Raw genomic sequence first — 13,564 nt, forward strand, 5'->3', positions numbered from 1 at the left:
AAACGGCTTCGTTGTAACTTGAATACAGGGAACAGAAATGGGCCAAGAATCGAACCCTGTGGCACACCACCACTTAAAGTAATGTGTAGAGACACTGCCCTTGGTATTAGAGAAATAGTTTTAATAGTTTTGGACAAGGACTAAAACCTCATGGCATATACATTTATTTACTACATATATTACTTTTCTGATACTTTTTTAAATAAAATGGCATTGTTGTTATTCAAACCATAACTCATTAGTCTGCAATTAATCTCATGATATATATTCCATGCCAAGGTTAGTGATAGCTAAGCCACCTTGAGGGACGTTGTCTGTTTTGTTTACAAGTTAACACATGATGGCGTTCAGCTTGTGCATGTGTAGAAACACATGACGACAGCTTTGTTGCCCCATTTAGAATAAGCAGTCTGTAACTCGAGCTCTCCTCATATTAGGGGGAGCAAGTGTGAACAGCAGGTTGTTATCTTTAAAATGCATCAAATCATCTCTTAATATCCAGAAATAAGTACGAGTGTGTAGGCTCTGTAACAAGAAGAAATATAGCATCAAATCAAAGCTCAAAATCCAATGTCATTTTTAAAAGGTTTATCTAAAATAAATGTAATCCTTTATTTGAAAAATTCAAAATGATCACATTTGGAGATACATGATTGGAAATGGACAGTGACACTTTAACAATGTGGAATAGACCATGAATACTATAAATGGTGGCATGAATATACTTAAAATATACTAGCCTAAATTATTATTATTACTATTTATCTGCTGGTACTTCTTTAGATTTATTAGATCAGCAGATTTAGTTACTTCTTTATTTAATTGCATATAGAAGTAAACTTAATTACTAAGTTGTTGAATATAAAAAATATTATTTCAATTACGAGAAGCAAGACAAAGTGTGTGCATTAGCTTTGGCTAACTCTTTCTCATAGTTACTGCAGTTTGGTTTGTCTCTGATATCTAGTTCTAGGTAATTTTGACTGTCTTTTTTTAAATTGCACAATTCTGTGGCAAATACATTTTTCGGTGTCAAACAGTTACATTTTGGTCCAACTCCATTTTGACAAAATATGTAAACTACTGTGTTTTGTCTTTGTAGAGCCAAAACAAATGAGCTATAGCTTAATAAATTAATCTTTGATTATAAAATATGTGATTTAAATGTAGTTTAACCTCATGAAATCATGTGAATTCCACTTCAGTCAGAGGCTGCAGAGACGGCAGTTACTGTTCTGCTAGCTAAGCTAGCTAGGCTAGTTAGCTTTTAGCGACTATTTTCCTGGTTCTTTTTCTTAATTATGATTAGATTTAGCTCCCGCCTTATTTATGTTGCATACAAACATCTCAATTACTAAGATGTTGGTGCATTCAAATTGTTATTTCAGTTCCAGGAAACAGGAAAAAAAAGTGTTTGGGAATTAGCTTTAGCTTACATTAGCTCACCTGCTAGCTTTTACTAGCAGGTGTGCAGTTTGATTTTACTTGTTTTCCAGTTCAAGCTAATTTGGAATGTTTTCTAATATTTCTATGGCAAATTAACTTGTATATAGATGCCGTTTTGTTATTTTTCCCCAATGTTTCTGAATTATTTCCTTTTAGTGTCCTGTTTGTGTTTCACTGTGTTTGTCCCCTTCATGTCCACTTAGTGTCCTGTTAGTGGACTGTTCTGACTGTGTGTTTGTCCCCTTCATGTCCACTTAGTGTCCTGTTAGTGCAAAGAACAACCTGTCAGCTCCTCATGCACCGGCCGCTCCTCCTCTTTGTACATTCTCTTCTCTTGGAGGTTACCTTCAGCTTCTCCTATCTAAGCCTCCTCAGCTGAGAGTCACACATGCACCGCCGTAACTCTAACCGTGCAAATGTCATGAACATACCAGCTGCTGCTGATTACCACACCGATGACAGTAGCGGGGAAAATGCGGATTTTGATGTGGCAAGCTGGTTTAATGCTTTCCCTTTTCTCCATCTAAGTAACTGTGACTCTGTTGCATATGTTGTAATTGTAAACTTCAAAGCAGCAGACGACATGTGCAGAGTGTTAGTTCAACATTAAAAAACGCTGAATCCTACATTTCCCATAATGGGTGACCAGATCCCATCAAAAAACTAATGTGGGACAAAGAGATACGTTTGTGTGGTATAACGTCTTGTTATCAATGCTGACAGGTCGTCTAAATTATTTATACTATATATATATAACTTAAAAAATAAACATTTCTATTATGTGCTGCTTAAAAAACTCTCTGAGATTCTCCTTCAACTGGCTTCACAGCAGTTAGAAGAAGTTTCCTTTTTATTCTTTGTAGTAGTTTCCATCATATTCATGCATAAATCTGCATAGTTTGGGACTTTTTTCCGTGTAATATTCACGTTCTGTGATAAAGTATTCATGACAAAACCAACAATTCAAAAGAATTGACTGAGGTGAGAATGAATCATATAAAGAAACGCCCCAGTGTGTGAAGGCCTTTAGACTAAATAAACCATTAAAGCTGCAGCATGCTGGGTCACAAAGCTTTTCTAACTTCCTTAGATCATGAAAAAGTTACATTTTGAAGTCACATAGTTTTCACATATTTCTACTCCCCTTTACCGACAACGTCGCGGCTCTTTGCTCGTAACTTATTCAACTGGGATTCCGCGGCGTCGGCTCGCTCCTCGGCCTCATTTAGTTCGTGCTGCACCTTCCGAGCTTTAGCCGAATGGATGCTGGTTTGTTCCTCCTGAAGCGTCACAGAAAAACAATATAAGAAAAGATACACATTCATATTTCCCACTGTATTGATGTATTTCTTTTTTTACTCACCGCCTCCTCACACTGCTGCTTACACGCTTTCACTTTCAGTTGCAGTTTGTTCACCAGATCCTGAAGCCTCGCCACGCTCTTCTTTTCCTCCTCTGCCTGAAACATTCAAGGCGTCACATTTTGCATATTCATCTAGTGAAGCTCTCGGTTATATAACAGGACACTAACTTTTACCTGATAAGTGAGCTCTTTGATTTTCCTCTCATATTTGCGTACGCCCTTCATGGCCTCGCTGCTGCGTTTCTGCTCCGAATCCAGTTCATTTTCCAGCTCACGCACCTTAAAAATACAAAGTTGAAATCACTTTTCATTCTGTTTTCTTCTCCACAGATTAACGGCTGGATTCATACCTTGTTTTCAAGTTTCTGGAGCTCCTTCTTCCCCCCCTTCAGAGCCAGCTGCTCGGCCTCGTCTAGTCGCTGCTGCAGGTCCTTCACCGTCACCTCCAGGTTCTTCTTCATCCTCTCCAGGTGAGCGCTGGTGTCCTGCTCCTTCTTCAGCTCCTCGGCCATCATGGCGGCCTGTGTGCAAGCGTCAGCTCACTGTGAGATTTAATCTGCAGGACCTCGTTTAGTCGACGCTCTGCAGTGAATTGGATGAAAGTGTATGTGGGGGGGGCAGACTTACATCCATGATGGCTTTTTTGGCCTTCTCATCGGCGTTCCTCGCCTCCTGGACCGAGTCCTCCATCTCTGACTGCAGCTGAGCTAAATCTGACTCCATCTTCTTTTTCGTGTTCAGGAGGCTGGAGTTCTGCTCATTAGAGAACATTTAGATTCATTAAAAGTGTGAGTGGTTATACGGTCCATTTAGTTCAACTCTCTGGTGAGATTGTTTAAACTCAAGAATGTTTGCTTTCTTACTGAGATACATAAAGAAACATTTGAATAAACTTTAAGTAGTATCTCAGATATTATCAGGTTTTTAGATTATTTTTTAGTTTGTACATCTCATATCTCATTCCTGTTTCATAAACCTCACCTCACCCCACCTCTCCTCTCCTCTCCTCTCCTCTCCTCTCCTCTCCTCTCCTCCTCACCTGAGAGAGCAGCAGCTGAATCCTCTCGCTGACGTCGATCAGCTCCTGCTCGGCCAGCTTGCGACTCCTCTCCGACTGCTCCAGCGCCGCCCCGATCTCCTCGTTCTCAGCCGTCATCAGGTTGTTGCGTCGCTCCGCGATCGCCAGCTGTTCCTTGAAGTCTTCCAGACTGTGGAGCGCCTCGTCCAGATGGACCTGGGCTTCCTGGGACAAAACATATATATATATATATATACACAGTATATATCGGGCTGACGTTTCCATGTGAACATTTTCTATGAGCGGTTTCGTTAACAAACCTTCAACTGAGCCTGCAGGTTCCGCAGCTGCTTGGTGGACTCGGCCGCCTGGCGGTTGGCGTGACCCAGCTGGATCTCCATCTCGTTCAGGTCCCCCTCCATCTTCTTCTTCGTCCGGACGGCGTCGTTTCTGCCGCGCGTCTCGGCGTCCAGCGTGCTCTGCAGCGTGTCCACGGTCCTCTGGTGGTTCCTCTTGAGCTGGTCGATTTCCTCGTCTTTCTCCGACACCTTTCTGTTGACCTCGGACGTGATCTGATTCAGCTCCAGCTGAAGGTGCAGGATTCTGGCCTCCTCGTGCTCCAGGGACGACTACAGAGAGAAAACCAACACTTGATTATGGTCATTTTTATTTTAAAAACCATTGTTTAACGGTATATTACGACAAAAACACAAACCTCTACTTCCTCCAGAGCTGCCTGGGTTTCTCTCTTCTCCTGCTCCGCTTGCTTCGCAGCTTTCTCCAGCTCGTGGAGAGTTTTAGCAGATTGCCCAACTTGCTCTGTGATTTCTGTAACCTCCTCTGGAAATGTAAAGAAAAAAACATGATCTTTGTGGGTTCAAACCAATCAGCAGCAAATGGACGATGTGTTTGCAGCTCACGCTGAAGGTTTTTATTCTCTCTCTTCATGGTCTCCAGATGATCCAGAGCCTCCCCGTAGGAGTTTTTCAGCTTGAAGAGTTCCGTGCTGAGCGCTCGAGACTCTCTCTGGGAAACTTCCAGATCTGATTGACTCTCCTCGTGTTTCTGTTTCCATTCAGCCAGAACCTAACAGAGGAGGACAGCAGCATGTGTAGCCAACAAGGCTGCAAATGTTTCTGAAGAGGATTAATAAAGAAAAGAAAACATACCTTATCAAAGTTCCTCTGTCTCTTGTCCAAGGAGGCGTTGGCTGCGTTGGACCTTTCCACCTCGACCATGAGATCCTCCACCTCCGCCTGCAGCCTCTGCTTAGTTCTCTCCAGAGACGCACATTTGACGTTCGCTGCCTCTTTCATTTCCTCAGAGTCCTGCAGCCGCTGGGCCAGCCTCTTCCTGTGAACCGAACATAAACCGTGCTCAAGAGGAAGGAAACACAATCATAGACAAAGACAAAAACGCGCTGCACAGTTCTTACTTCGCCTCCTCGAGCTCTTCGGTGCGTTGGATGGCGTCCGTCTCGTATTTGGTCCTCCACTGAGCCACCTCGCTGTTGGCTTTGGACAAACAGCGGTGCAGCTCAGCTTTGGCCTCCTGCTCCTCCTCGTACTGCTCCCTCAGCAGCTCGCAGTCGTGACGAGACGACTGCAAACCGTGAGCCAGGCCGCATCTTGCCTGGAGAAGTGAGAACATACACAACATCTGTTTACTGCCTGAATGAAAGCTGCTGTAGCTGCATGTAAGGATGTAGATAAAAGGTTCCTGTTTGGTTTGTAAGCATGAGAGCACGCTAGTGACGCAACACAGAATCCACCGGTTTCATGCTGTTCCCTTGTTTTTAGTACGTGCTGATAAAAGCAAAGAAGAAGACTGCAGGCACAGTTAACAGAGATGCAATCAGGATTATTCATTGATTTTAGGGACAACACATTTAGATTGTACTCTGATTGTTGTGCTACATTCCTGCTAAATCAAAATAAGACTGGTCCGTATCCACAGAGCCTCCTGGAAGCTTCTCCTCTTGACTGCAGCCATTTGGGAAAGTGTTTCAAGTGTTGCCTCTGCAGGGTGAGCGTGCAGCGTGCATGACAGCCAAAACATCTGGATCGCCCCCTGCTGGCTGGCTGTTAGTTTAGGAAGCGCTTGATTTGCATTTCAAACTGTGAATATCGCACTCAATCATGTTCATTTAATTGTGGGAAGCCAAAATCGTGATCCCATTATCATTCAAACTGTGCAGCCCTAGTTTGCAGATTAATTTTCTGTCAATCTAATACTCGACGTTTCCTTTGACATGGTTTCTAGCTGCTCTTCTCTGCTAAGTTCCTCAGTGAGGGTGTAAATCATAACGGACTGAACATCAGACATAATTGTTTCCTTCAGACCTTCATTTCTTCGTCCAGAAGTCTCTTCAACTCTTCGATTTGTTGACTCCCCACAGTTTTGACTCTGCTCAGCTGGGACAGAGTGATCTCCTTCTCCTCCAGCAGACGTGTGAGCTCAGCTGTTCACAAGGAAGATGAGATTTTGTTTTGGATTATTTATTAATTAGTCTTACTTTGTATAATTTCTTGGGTCGTATATGTGTTCATGTACTTGTACTTGTGTGCACTTGTTTTGTTCTCACTTTTCTACACAATAAAAACAAATAATAAAAATGGCACAAACTAACTCATGTTTCCATCTTAAATCGCTCTTTTTAAACATGTTCACATTGATAAACGTACCGTTTCCTGTTTGTTGACGGGCACTGAGTGTCGTGTAATCACTGAGGGACCTCTGGGCTTCATCGGCTTTGGTTTTATATTCATTCATTTGGTCTTCAAGGCTCTTGCACAGTTTCTCCAGGTTAGCCTGAAACATTGAGCATCAGACTCAAGGATTCAAGGATCATTTATTGTCATGATGCAACATAGGGATGCACAACGGCATTCAGTTGCAACACAAAAAACACATGACAAACAAAACAAAACAGTAGTACATTCCTGTAGTGCATTTTTATAATTGGCATCATAAGGAATGTAAACAAACAGTTCTCTGGGCAGATGATATGGCCGACATCTTCACATTAAAAATTCAAAATAAGAAAAAACAAACATTGCCCATTACCTTTGACTGTGTTTGAGCACCAAGCATCATTAATATAAACACAGTCTCCTACCTTGCTCTTCAGGACACTCTCCGTGTTGCTCACCACGTCGTCAACCTCCATCCTCAGCTCGCTCTTCTCCTTCTCCAGCTTCTGCTTGACCCTCTGGAGGTTGTCTATCTGGTCTCCGAGCTCGGCGACGCCGTCGGCCTGCTTCTTGCGTAGAGCTGCGGCGACGGACTCGTGCTGCAGCGTGGACTCCTCCAGGTCTCGACGCAGCCGCTGAAAGTCGGCGCTGCGCTTCTTGTTCATCTCGGCCTGAGCGGCGGTGGCTCCTCCGGCCTCCTCCAGCCGCTCGCTGATCTCGTCCAGCTCCCTGGAGAGGTCGCACCGCTGCTTCTCCACTTTGGCTCGAGCCGAGCGCTCGGCCTCGATCTCCTCCTCCAGCTCCTCAGCGCGAGCCTATACGGGGGAGATCGTAGTCACTTGGTGAAAAATGTGGATTCACAGGACGATAAAGAAACTGTGCTGAAATCGGTCCAGTGTTGTTTTTAACCTGAAGCTCTTTGATCTTCTTCTGCAGTTGAGTGTTGAGGACTTGCTCGCCATCGATTTTGCACTGCAGGCTGCTGATTTCAAAGTCCTTTCTAGAAAAGAGTCAATTTTTTTAGATCAGAAAAATGTACTTTTATTACTGCCAGGAGATCATGTTTCCGTATGTGTGTATGTGCTTGTGTGTCTGTCTGTCCACGGCTACTCCCTCATACAGCTGGATCCATCAGCCACATGTGTCAGTCAAACACAGCTAATGAAACTAATGTTTTTTACAATTAAACTGCTGAAAAAGCAAAGTTTTTCTGAATGTTTTCACCAAGACGTTTAAAGGTAGAATCCAACATTTCTTGCTGATGATTGATTTTCCCATCGAACTGTTCAACAGAAACCGACCGTATGACCCTCACACACTCAAATCTTCAGTGGTAATTATTAAACCTAATTGTATCCGTTATGCGTTTTAGGATGTACATTATGCGGTAATGAATCATTAAAACAACATCTCACTTTTTCAGTCTCTCCTCCGTTTGCTGCCGTTCATTCTCCAGGTCCATGACGGTTTCCTGCGACAGCTTCAGATCCCCCTCCAGTCTCCTTCTGGATCTCTCCAGGTCTGTGCTCACCTTCTTCTCCTGCTCCAGTGAGCCCTCCAGCTGCAAGAGGCGTCCAAAAACCAGTACATCAACCAGTAGAACAGGGAAACCAAAACCAGGGAACATTATGCAAATTACCCCGACGATCTAATCAAAAGAGAACTATTTCGTTGTCCAGACTTACGTCCTCAACCTGCTGCTCCAACTTGATTTTGGTCTTCATCAGAGAGTTCACTTTGTCCTCCTCGGCCTGCAGGTCGTCTAACGTCTGCTGGTGCACCTCGTGCAAAGCTCTGATCTCCTTCGTAGACTTCAGCAGTCTTTCCTCCAGAGTTGTGAGCTCCTCTACTAAGTTCTTCACCTACGGAGAGAAATCATTCCACACAAGTTAAGATACTTTGAGGTACTTTTAGGCAACTTCATACTTCTGCTCCACTCCATCTTTGTACTTTTACAGTGTGGTATTAGGAGCTGAATACTTCTTCCACCTTATTTTCTGTGGCGTATTTCTCCTTCTCCACTTTGGCGATGGTGAGTTCCAGGTCGTCGATGTCCCTCTTGAGCTCCGAACATTCGTCCTCCAGCTTCCTCTTCTCCGCGGTGATTTCGGCGTTGATCTCCTCCTCTTCCTCCATCCTCTCGGAGAACTCTTTGACTTTGGCCTCCAGGTTGATCTTGCTCTTTATGAGGCCTTCGCACCTCTCCTCGGCATCGCACAGGTTCTCCCTCTCCTGGAGTCAAAAGTTTCATTCCCATGTGTGTCTCCATAATTATAAATATCTATTATATTCTATTTTACTGAAGTGTTATCATCGTCTCCTATGTTCCGGTTTTGCTCCTGCCGTGTCCACTTTCCCTGCAGGGATCAATGACGCTTCCTCTTATCTCACATTACTATTGATTATGTAGTTAAATATACATAAAAAAAGCTCTTCTCCGTCCTGATCTCTTTATCCGAGAGATTGAAATCAATACAAACCTCTCTGTTGTTTACGTACCACTTGGATTTGAAGGTAAAGGTCGTTCTTCTCCTGGACGATCGTGACCATCTTCTCCTCCAGCTCCTTCCTCCGGTCCTCCGACTTTGCGAACTCCTCTTTGAGTCGCGAGAACTCCTCTTTCATGTTCTGCATCTCCTTCTCGGCCTCCGCACTTCGCAGCAGAGGCTTGATCTTGAAGTAGAGCCTCATCCAGGGCCAGTTCTTCACGTTCATGAAGGATCGGATGTTGTACTGGACGATGAAAATGGATTCTCTGCGGAGCGAACAAGCAAAATAATGAGGACTTATGTAATAATATAGATATTTAAAATAGACTCCCCATATTCTCTGAATTTCTCACGTATTCATTGAACTAAAGTCACCAGAATATGACAGAAACAGATTCGTCAGCAGACCTTTTCTTCATCATCTCCTTGAGCCGCTGCCTGGTGACGTAACCTCTGGAAACGGCCTGGATACGAGTCATCAGGACAGCCAGACGTTCATCCCTCATCTCCTCCAGCAGACCCAGCAGGCCGGCTTTGAAGAACACCTGTATGTTGTGAAGAGACGACAATTAAATGGAAAATAAGTTAATATCATTCAGGATGAGTGGGTCTCAGGTAAAAAGTCCACCAAAGTCAGGATGATATGATTCTAGACTCTGGTTTAACAGCTGATGAGTTAATTAATTAAGGACACTTTGAGCTTCATAGTCTGTATGAAATGTGCTGTACAAATAAATGTTATTATTATTAAAATTAATTTAATCTATGTGTCAGATAATGGAACAATTCAACAGAAGAAGTACTCAGATCTTTTAAGTAAAAGTAGTAATACCACATTGTAAAGATTCATATACTTGATATACTGCTGTGTAAGTTAATCTATATTCACACATCATAATTAATTAGTTATTCATATTTTGTATTAATAATCTGAATCTGCAAAGTAAGTCATGTTGTCAAATAAATGTAAATTGTAGAATAGAAGTAAAAAAATAGCACAACACAGAAATATTGAAGTAAAGTAGAAGTATCTGGAATTGTACTTAAGTTCAGTATTTCTTTCACATTCCATGACTGTAGATATTTAATGTCACAGTGAACGTTTTCACAGTTTTACTGCGAGTAGCTGGACTGGAAGATGTAATGAATACTAAGTAACAAAACGTAAACATAAAGAAGAACTAACAGCGTCAGATGTTTGGTGATGAAATACCTTCGTGTATCCGAATCGATACTGAGCGTGATCCACGTCGATGGAGGAGAGCAGCTTCTCTGAAGCCTTCTTGCTGTCGATGAACTGACCCTCCGGGATCGCACTGGCGTTCAGAATCCTGTATCTGTCGCAGAGAGGGTTGAGGATTCAAACGCCGGTGAGTTTGTTCATGTGTGTGTGTGTGTGTGTAACAACACAAACAGAGTGTGTTGTGTGTTACCTCTGCTTGAAATCTCCGTAAAGGATCCTGCTGGGGAATCCCTTTCTGCAAATCCGGATTCCTTCCAGCACGCCGTTACAGCGCAGCTGGTGAAGGACCAGATGGTGATCCATGGACCCTACGAGGAGATCACAGTTTGAGTTAAAGGAACAGTTCAACACATGTTAAAGTGGTTTATTGTGTTTTTAGTTCGGATTGTTTTTCATGAAACTTGGTGGAGTTGTGTTAACCTGACGCACCAGATGGTTTGTTACTCAGAAACATTTGGAGAGTCGTCTTTGCAAACCTCTCTCATGTCTGTAACGGTGAATATGTAGCTGGAGCCAGCAGCTTGTTAGCTTAGCTTAGCATAAAGACTGGAAACAAGGGGGAATCTCATCTTCTTTCTTTAGCTTCAGTCTGAAAACATTTCTTCTCACCTGGCGTCTTGGTTTCATTTGGGATGATGCATCTTACAAAGTGTGGATGTGTGGACCGGAGGTTGGCCATCAGCTTATTCAGGTTCTCCTGCAGGAGATCAACAGAGTATAGTCTCCAGACGCGCAATTAGTCTTCTGCTTTATTAAAAGAATGTTGTTGTTTCACATAAAATGTAAATAAATACAAAATTGAAAAATATCCAAATTAATAAAATGTACTTGTCCCATAGGAATGCATCTGTTAACTTATTCCACTGACACCAAATAAATCCATCAAATAAATCCCTTCAGCTTTGATCTAATTAACCGATTATCACCCTGAAAACTGCAGAAACCGTCTGGAAAGAAGAGCCCTTTCTCTTGGCACTTCTCTTACTTCCACCAGCATCTACGGAAACACAAGCGAAACAACATTCCTCAGTCTAATAAACCGTATACTTCGGTATACTCTAATCGTAATAAAGCGTCATTAAAAGTGAACCGACCGTCGGCTGCGGAATAAGTGGCGAAGAGCTGAGAGAGCAGCTTCAGGGAGGCTTTCTGGTAGAGCTGCACCACGGTGTCGTTGAGCGGGTCTTTGTTCTTCTCCAGCCAGCCGCTGAGGTTGTAGTCCACGGTGCCGGCGTAGTGCATGAGGGAGAAGTGGGCTTCGGCCTTTCCTTTGGAGGCCTTGGGCTTCTGGAAGATGCTGTTCTTCCCCAGGTGCTGGTCGTACAGCTTGTTCTTGAAGGAGCCGTCCGTCGCCTTCGGAAACATGCACTCCTCTTCCAGAATGGAGAAAATGCCCATCGGCTGCAGGACAGTAAAGCCCATTAGTGTTGGAACGCGTGCGTCTGTCGTTTGATTTAACATTTGTGTTGATAAAAAGACGATGCACCTTTTCAATGAGCTCGATGCAGGCTGCCAAGTCCATGCCGAAGTCGATGAACTCCCACGCAATCCCCTCTTTCTTGTACTCCTCCTGCTCCAACATGAACATGTGGTGGTTGAAAAACTGTTGCAGCTTCTCGTTGGTGAAGTTGATGCACAGCTGCTCCAGGCTGTTCATCTGGAACAAACATGGATTAAAATTAACACAGAGATTCTTTCAAAAATAGATTTGTTTTATGACATTTTTTTTATCATTTCGTTCACCTCGAAAATCTCAAACCCCGCGATGTCCAGGACGCCGATGAAATGCTGTCTGGGGAGTTTGGTGTCGAGCTGCTTGTTGATCCTGGTGACCATCCACAGGAAGAGCTTCTCATACACGGCCTTAGACAGAGCGCCCATGGCATTGTTCACCTGTAATCAACGAGGGAGGAAGTATTCACATCTGTTACTACTGTAAAAGTACTAATACCACACAAGTAAAAGTCCTGCATTAATGTGTATGTTGCATGTTTTTAACTCCTTTATATGCTGTTGGCTGGTTTATTCTACATCAATGCATCATATTCTATAAGATGTTTGTAGCGTCTCTGTCCTGTGAGAACCTCGTATCTCTAAAAAGAACAAACAGCTGTTCTCAGCTGAACATTTCCACTGAACATGCTTAACACTCGTGTTCATATGTAGGAACTGTACCTGCTGAGGAGTCTGACCTTTGGTGACATACTCGTTCCCAATCTTCACTCGGGGATAACAGAGCGCCTTCAGCAGATCAGCCGAGTTAAGACCCATGAGGTAGGCCACTTTGTCCGCCACTGTGGAACAAAAACAAACACACACATGGAGATGTGAAGCAGCTGAAAGGAGTGTAATATTGTCAGCCTAACTGACGCCTAACTTCAGCTCAGACGTCTCACCCTCGGTGCCGTCGGGCTCCGCCTGCTCCTCCCGCTGCTTCTGCTTGAACTTCATGTTCCCATAATGCATCACAGCGCCAGTCAGCTTGTAGATGCCGACCTTTTCCTCCGTGTTGAAGCCCAGGATGTCGATGGCTCTCTGAGGAACATGTTGAAGCATCTTCATTAGCGTTTTTCCTCTTAGTGTAGCAATAATACATCATTTTAATTTATATTATCTGTATTAATAGTGTCGACAAACCCTCCCTCCATCTGAAGTTATATTGAAAAAACTAAGAATAATTATTTATATATTAAAACTATAAATAAATAATAACATTTTCATAATAATAGATAATAATAACAACAATATGCAATTCAATTATATATAGATACATACATACTCTATACATATATAGATACATGCAGAAAATGTTCTTATTGATTGAGTAGTTTTAAACACATTGGGCAGCCTTTGTTTTAATATATATATATATATATATATATATATATATATATATATATATATATGTACACACACATATACTGTATGTGTACTCACATCGGTGGCCATCAGCTCCTCGGGGTCGTTGATGCTCAGCACGCTGATCTCTCCCTGGCTGATGAAAGGGTAGTCGTACGGGTTGGTGGTGATCAGCATCATTTCTGAAGCGAAACAGTGAAAGTATTGATTTCTCTGTTCCGGGTCGGCAGCTACGGCGCAGCATCAGATTCACAACCCGTTAAAAGAAGAAATGTTCACCGATTAAATCAGGCTTCTTGTTTGACAAGATCTGATAGAAGATGTGATAGCTCCTCTCTGCCAGCAGCTGGAAGGTCACTCTGGATTTCTCCAGAAGGTCTGAAGAAAATAAATACAAATGGAGATAATATATAAATAGCAGTGAATATGGCAGATAATATATATAAATAGCAG

At 42.9% G+C, this 13,564-nt stretch overlaps 1 protein-coding gene across 4 annotated transcripts in view; it reads right to left on the minus strand.

Annotated features, from left to right (window-relative positions):
- Window positions 1–208: 208 nt before the first annotated feature.
- Window positions 209–13,564, minus strand: part of LOC116391444 (myosin-1B-like) — a 15,511-nt gene continuing 2,155 nt past the window's right edge. The window contains exons 8-38 of one of the 4 annotated variants that reach the window (XM_031862042.1): window positions 13,391–13,489; window positions 13,190–13,293; window positions 12,649–12,787; window positions 12,428–12,546; window positions 11,996–12,145; window positions 11,739–11,909; window positions 11,347–11,653; window positions 11,179–11,249; window positions 10,862–10,949; window positions 10,443–10,560; window positions 10,223–10,346; window positions 9,418–9,554; window positions 9,020–9,275; window positions 8,510–8,752; window positions 8,206–8,382; window positions 7,936–8,081; window positions 7,430–7,520; window positions 6,946–7,335; window positions 6,512–6,638; window positions 6,170–6,288; window positions 5,263–5,459; window positions 4,997–5,180; window positions 4,748–4,913; window positions 4,543–4,667; window positions 4,148–4,456; window positions 3,849–4,052; window positions 3,437–3,562; window positions 3,160–3,330; window positions 2,984–3,088; window positions 2,810–2,905; window positions 209–2,726 (exon numbers count right to left, since the gene is read on the minus strand). In XM_031862042.1, coding sequence (XP_031717902.1) covers window positions 2,583–2,726; window positions 2,810–2,905; window positions 2,984–3,088; window positions 3,160–3,330; window positions 3,437–3,562; window positions 3,849–4,052; window positions 4,148–4,456; window positions 4,543–4,667; window positions 4,748–4,913; window positions 4,997–5,180; window positions 5,263–5,459; window positions 6,170–6,288; window positions 6,512–6,638; window positions 6,946–7,335; window positions 7,430–7,520; window positions 7,936–8,081; window positions 8,206–8,382; window positions 8,510–8,752; window positions 9,020–9,275; window positions 9,418–9,554; window positions 10,223–10,346; window positions 10,443–10,560; window positions 10,862–10,949; window positions 11,179–11,249; window positions 11,347–11,653; window positions 11,739–11,909; window positions 11,996–12,145; window positions 12,428–12,546; window positions 12,649–12,787; window positions 13,190–13,293; window positions 13,391–13,489 — 5,003 coding nt within the window. In that variant the 3' untranslated portion in view covers window positions 209–2,582. Of the gene's footprint in view, window positions 2,727–2,809; window positions 2,906–2,983; window positions 3,089–3,159; window positions 3,331–3,436; window positions 3,563–3,848; window positions 4,053–4,147; window positions 4,457–4,542; window positions 4,668–4,747; window positions 4,914–4,996; window positions 5,181–5,262; window positions 5,460–6,169; window positions 6,289–6,511; window positions 6,639–6,945; window positions 7,336–7,429; window positions 7,521–7,935; window positions 8,082–8,205; window positions 8,383–8,509; window positions 8,753–9,019; window positions 9,276–9,417; window positions 9,555–10,222; window positions 10,347–10,442; window positions 10,561–10,861; window positions 10,950–11,178; window positions 11,256–11,342; window positions 11,654–11,738; window positions 11,910–11,995; window positions 12,146–12,427; window positions 12,547–12,648; window positions 12,788–13,189; window positions 13,294–13,390; window positions 13,490–13,564 lie in introns of all 4 variants that reach the window. The other 3 variants (XM_031862043.1, XM_031862045.1, XM_031862044.1) reach the window with 3 other exon arrangements.

Source organism: Anarrhichthys ocellatus, unplaced genomic scaffold, assembly GCF_004355925.1.
Source record: "Anarrhichthys ocellatus isolate YVR2014 unplaced genomic scaffold, GSC_Weel_1.0 scaffold26, whole genome shotgun sequence".
Lineage (NCBI taxonomy): Eukaryota > Metazoa > Chordata > Actinopteri > Perciformes > Anarhichadidae > Anarrhichthys > Anarrhichthys ocellatus.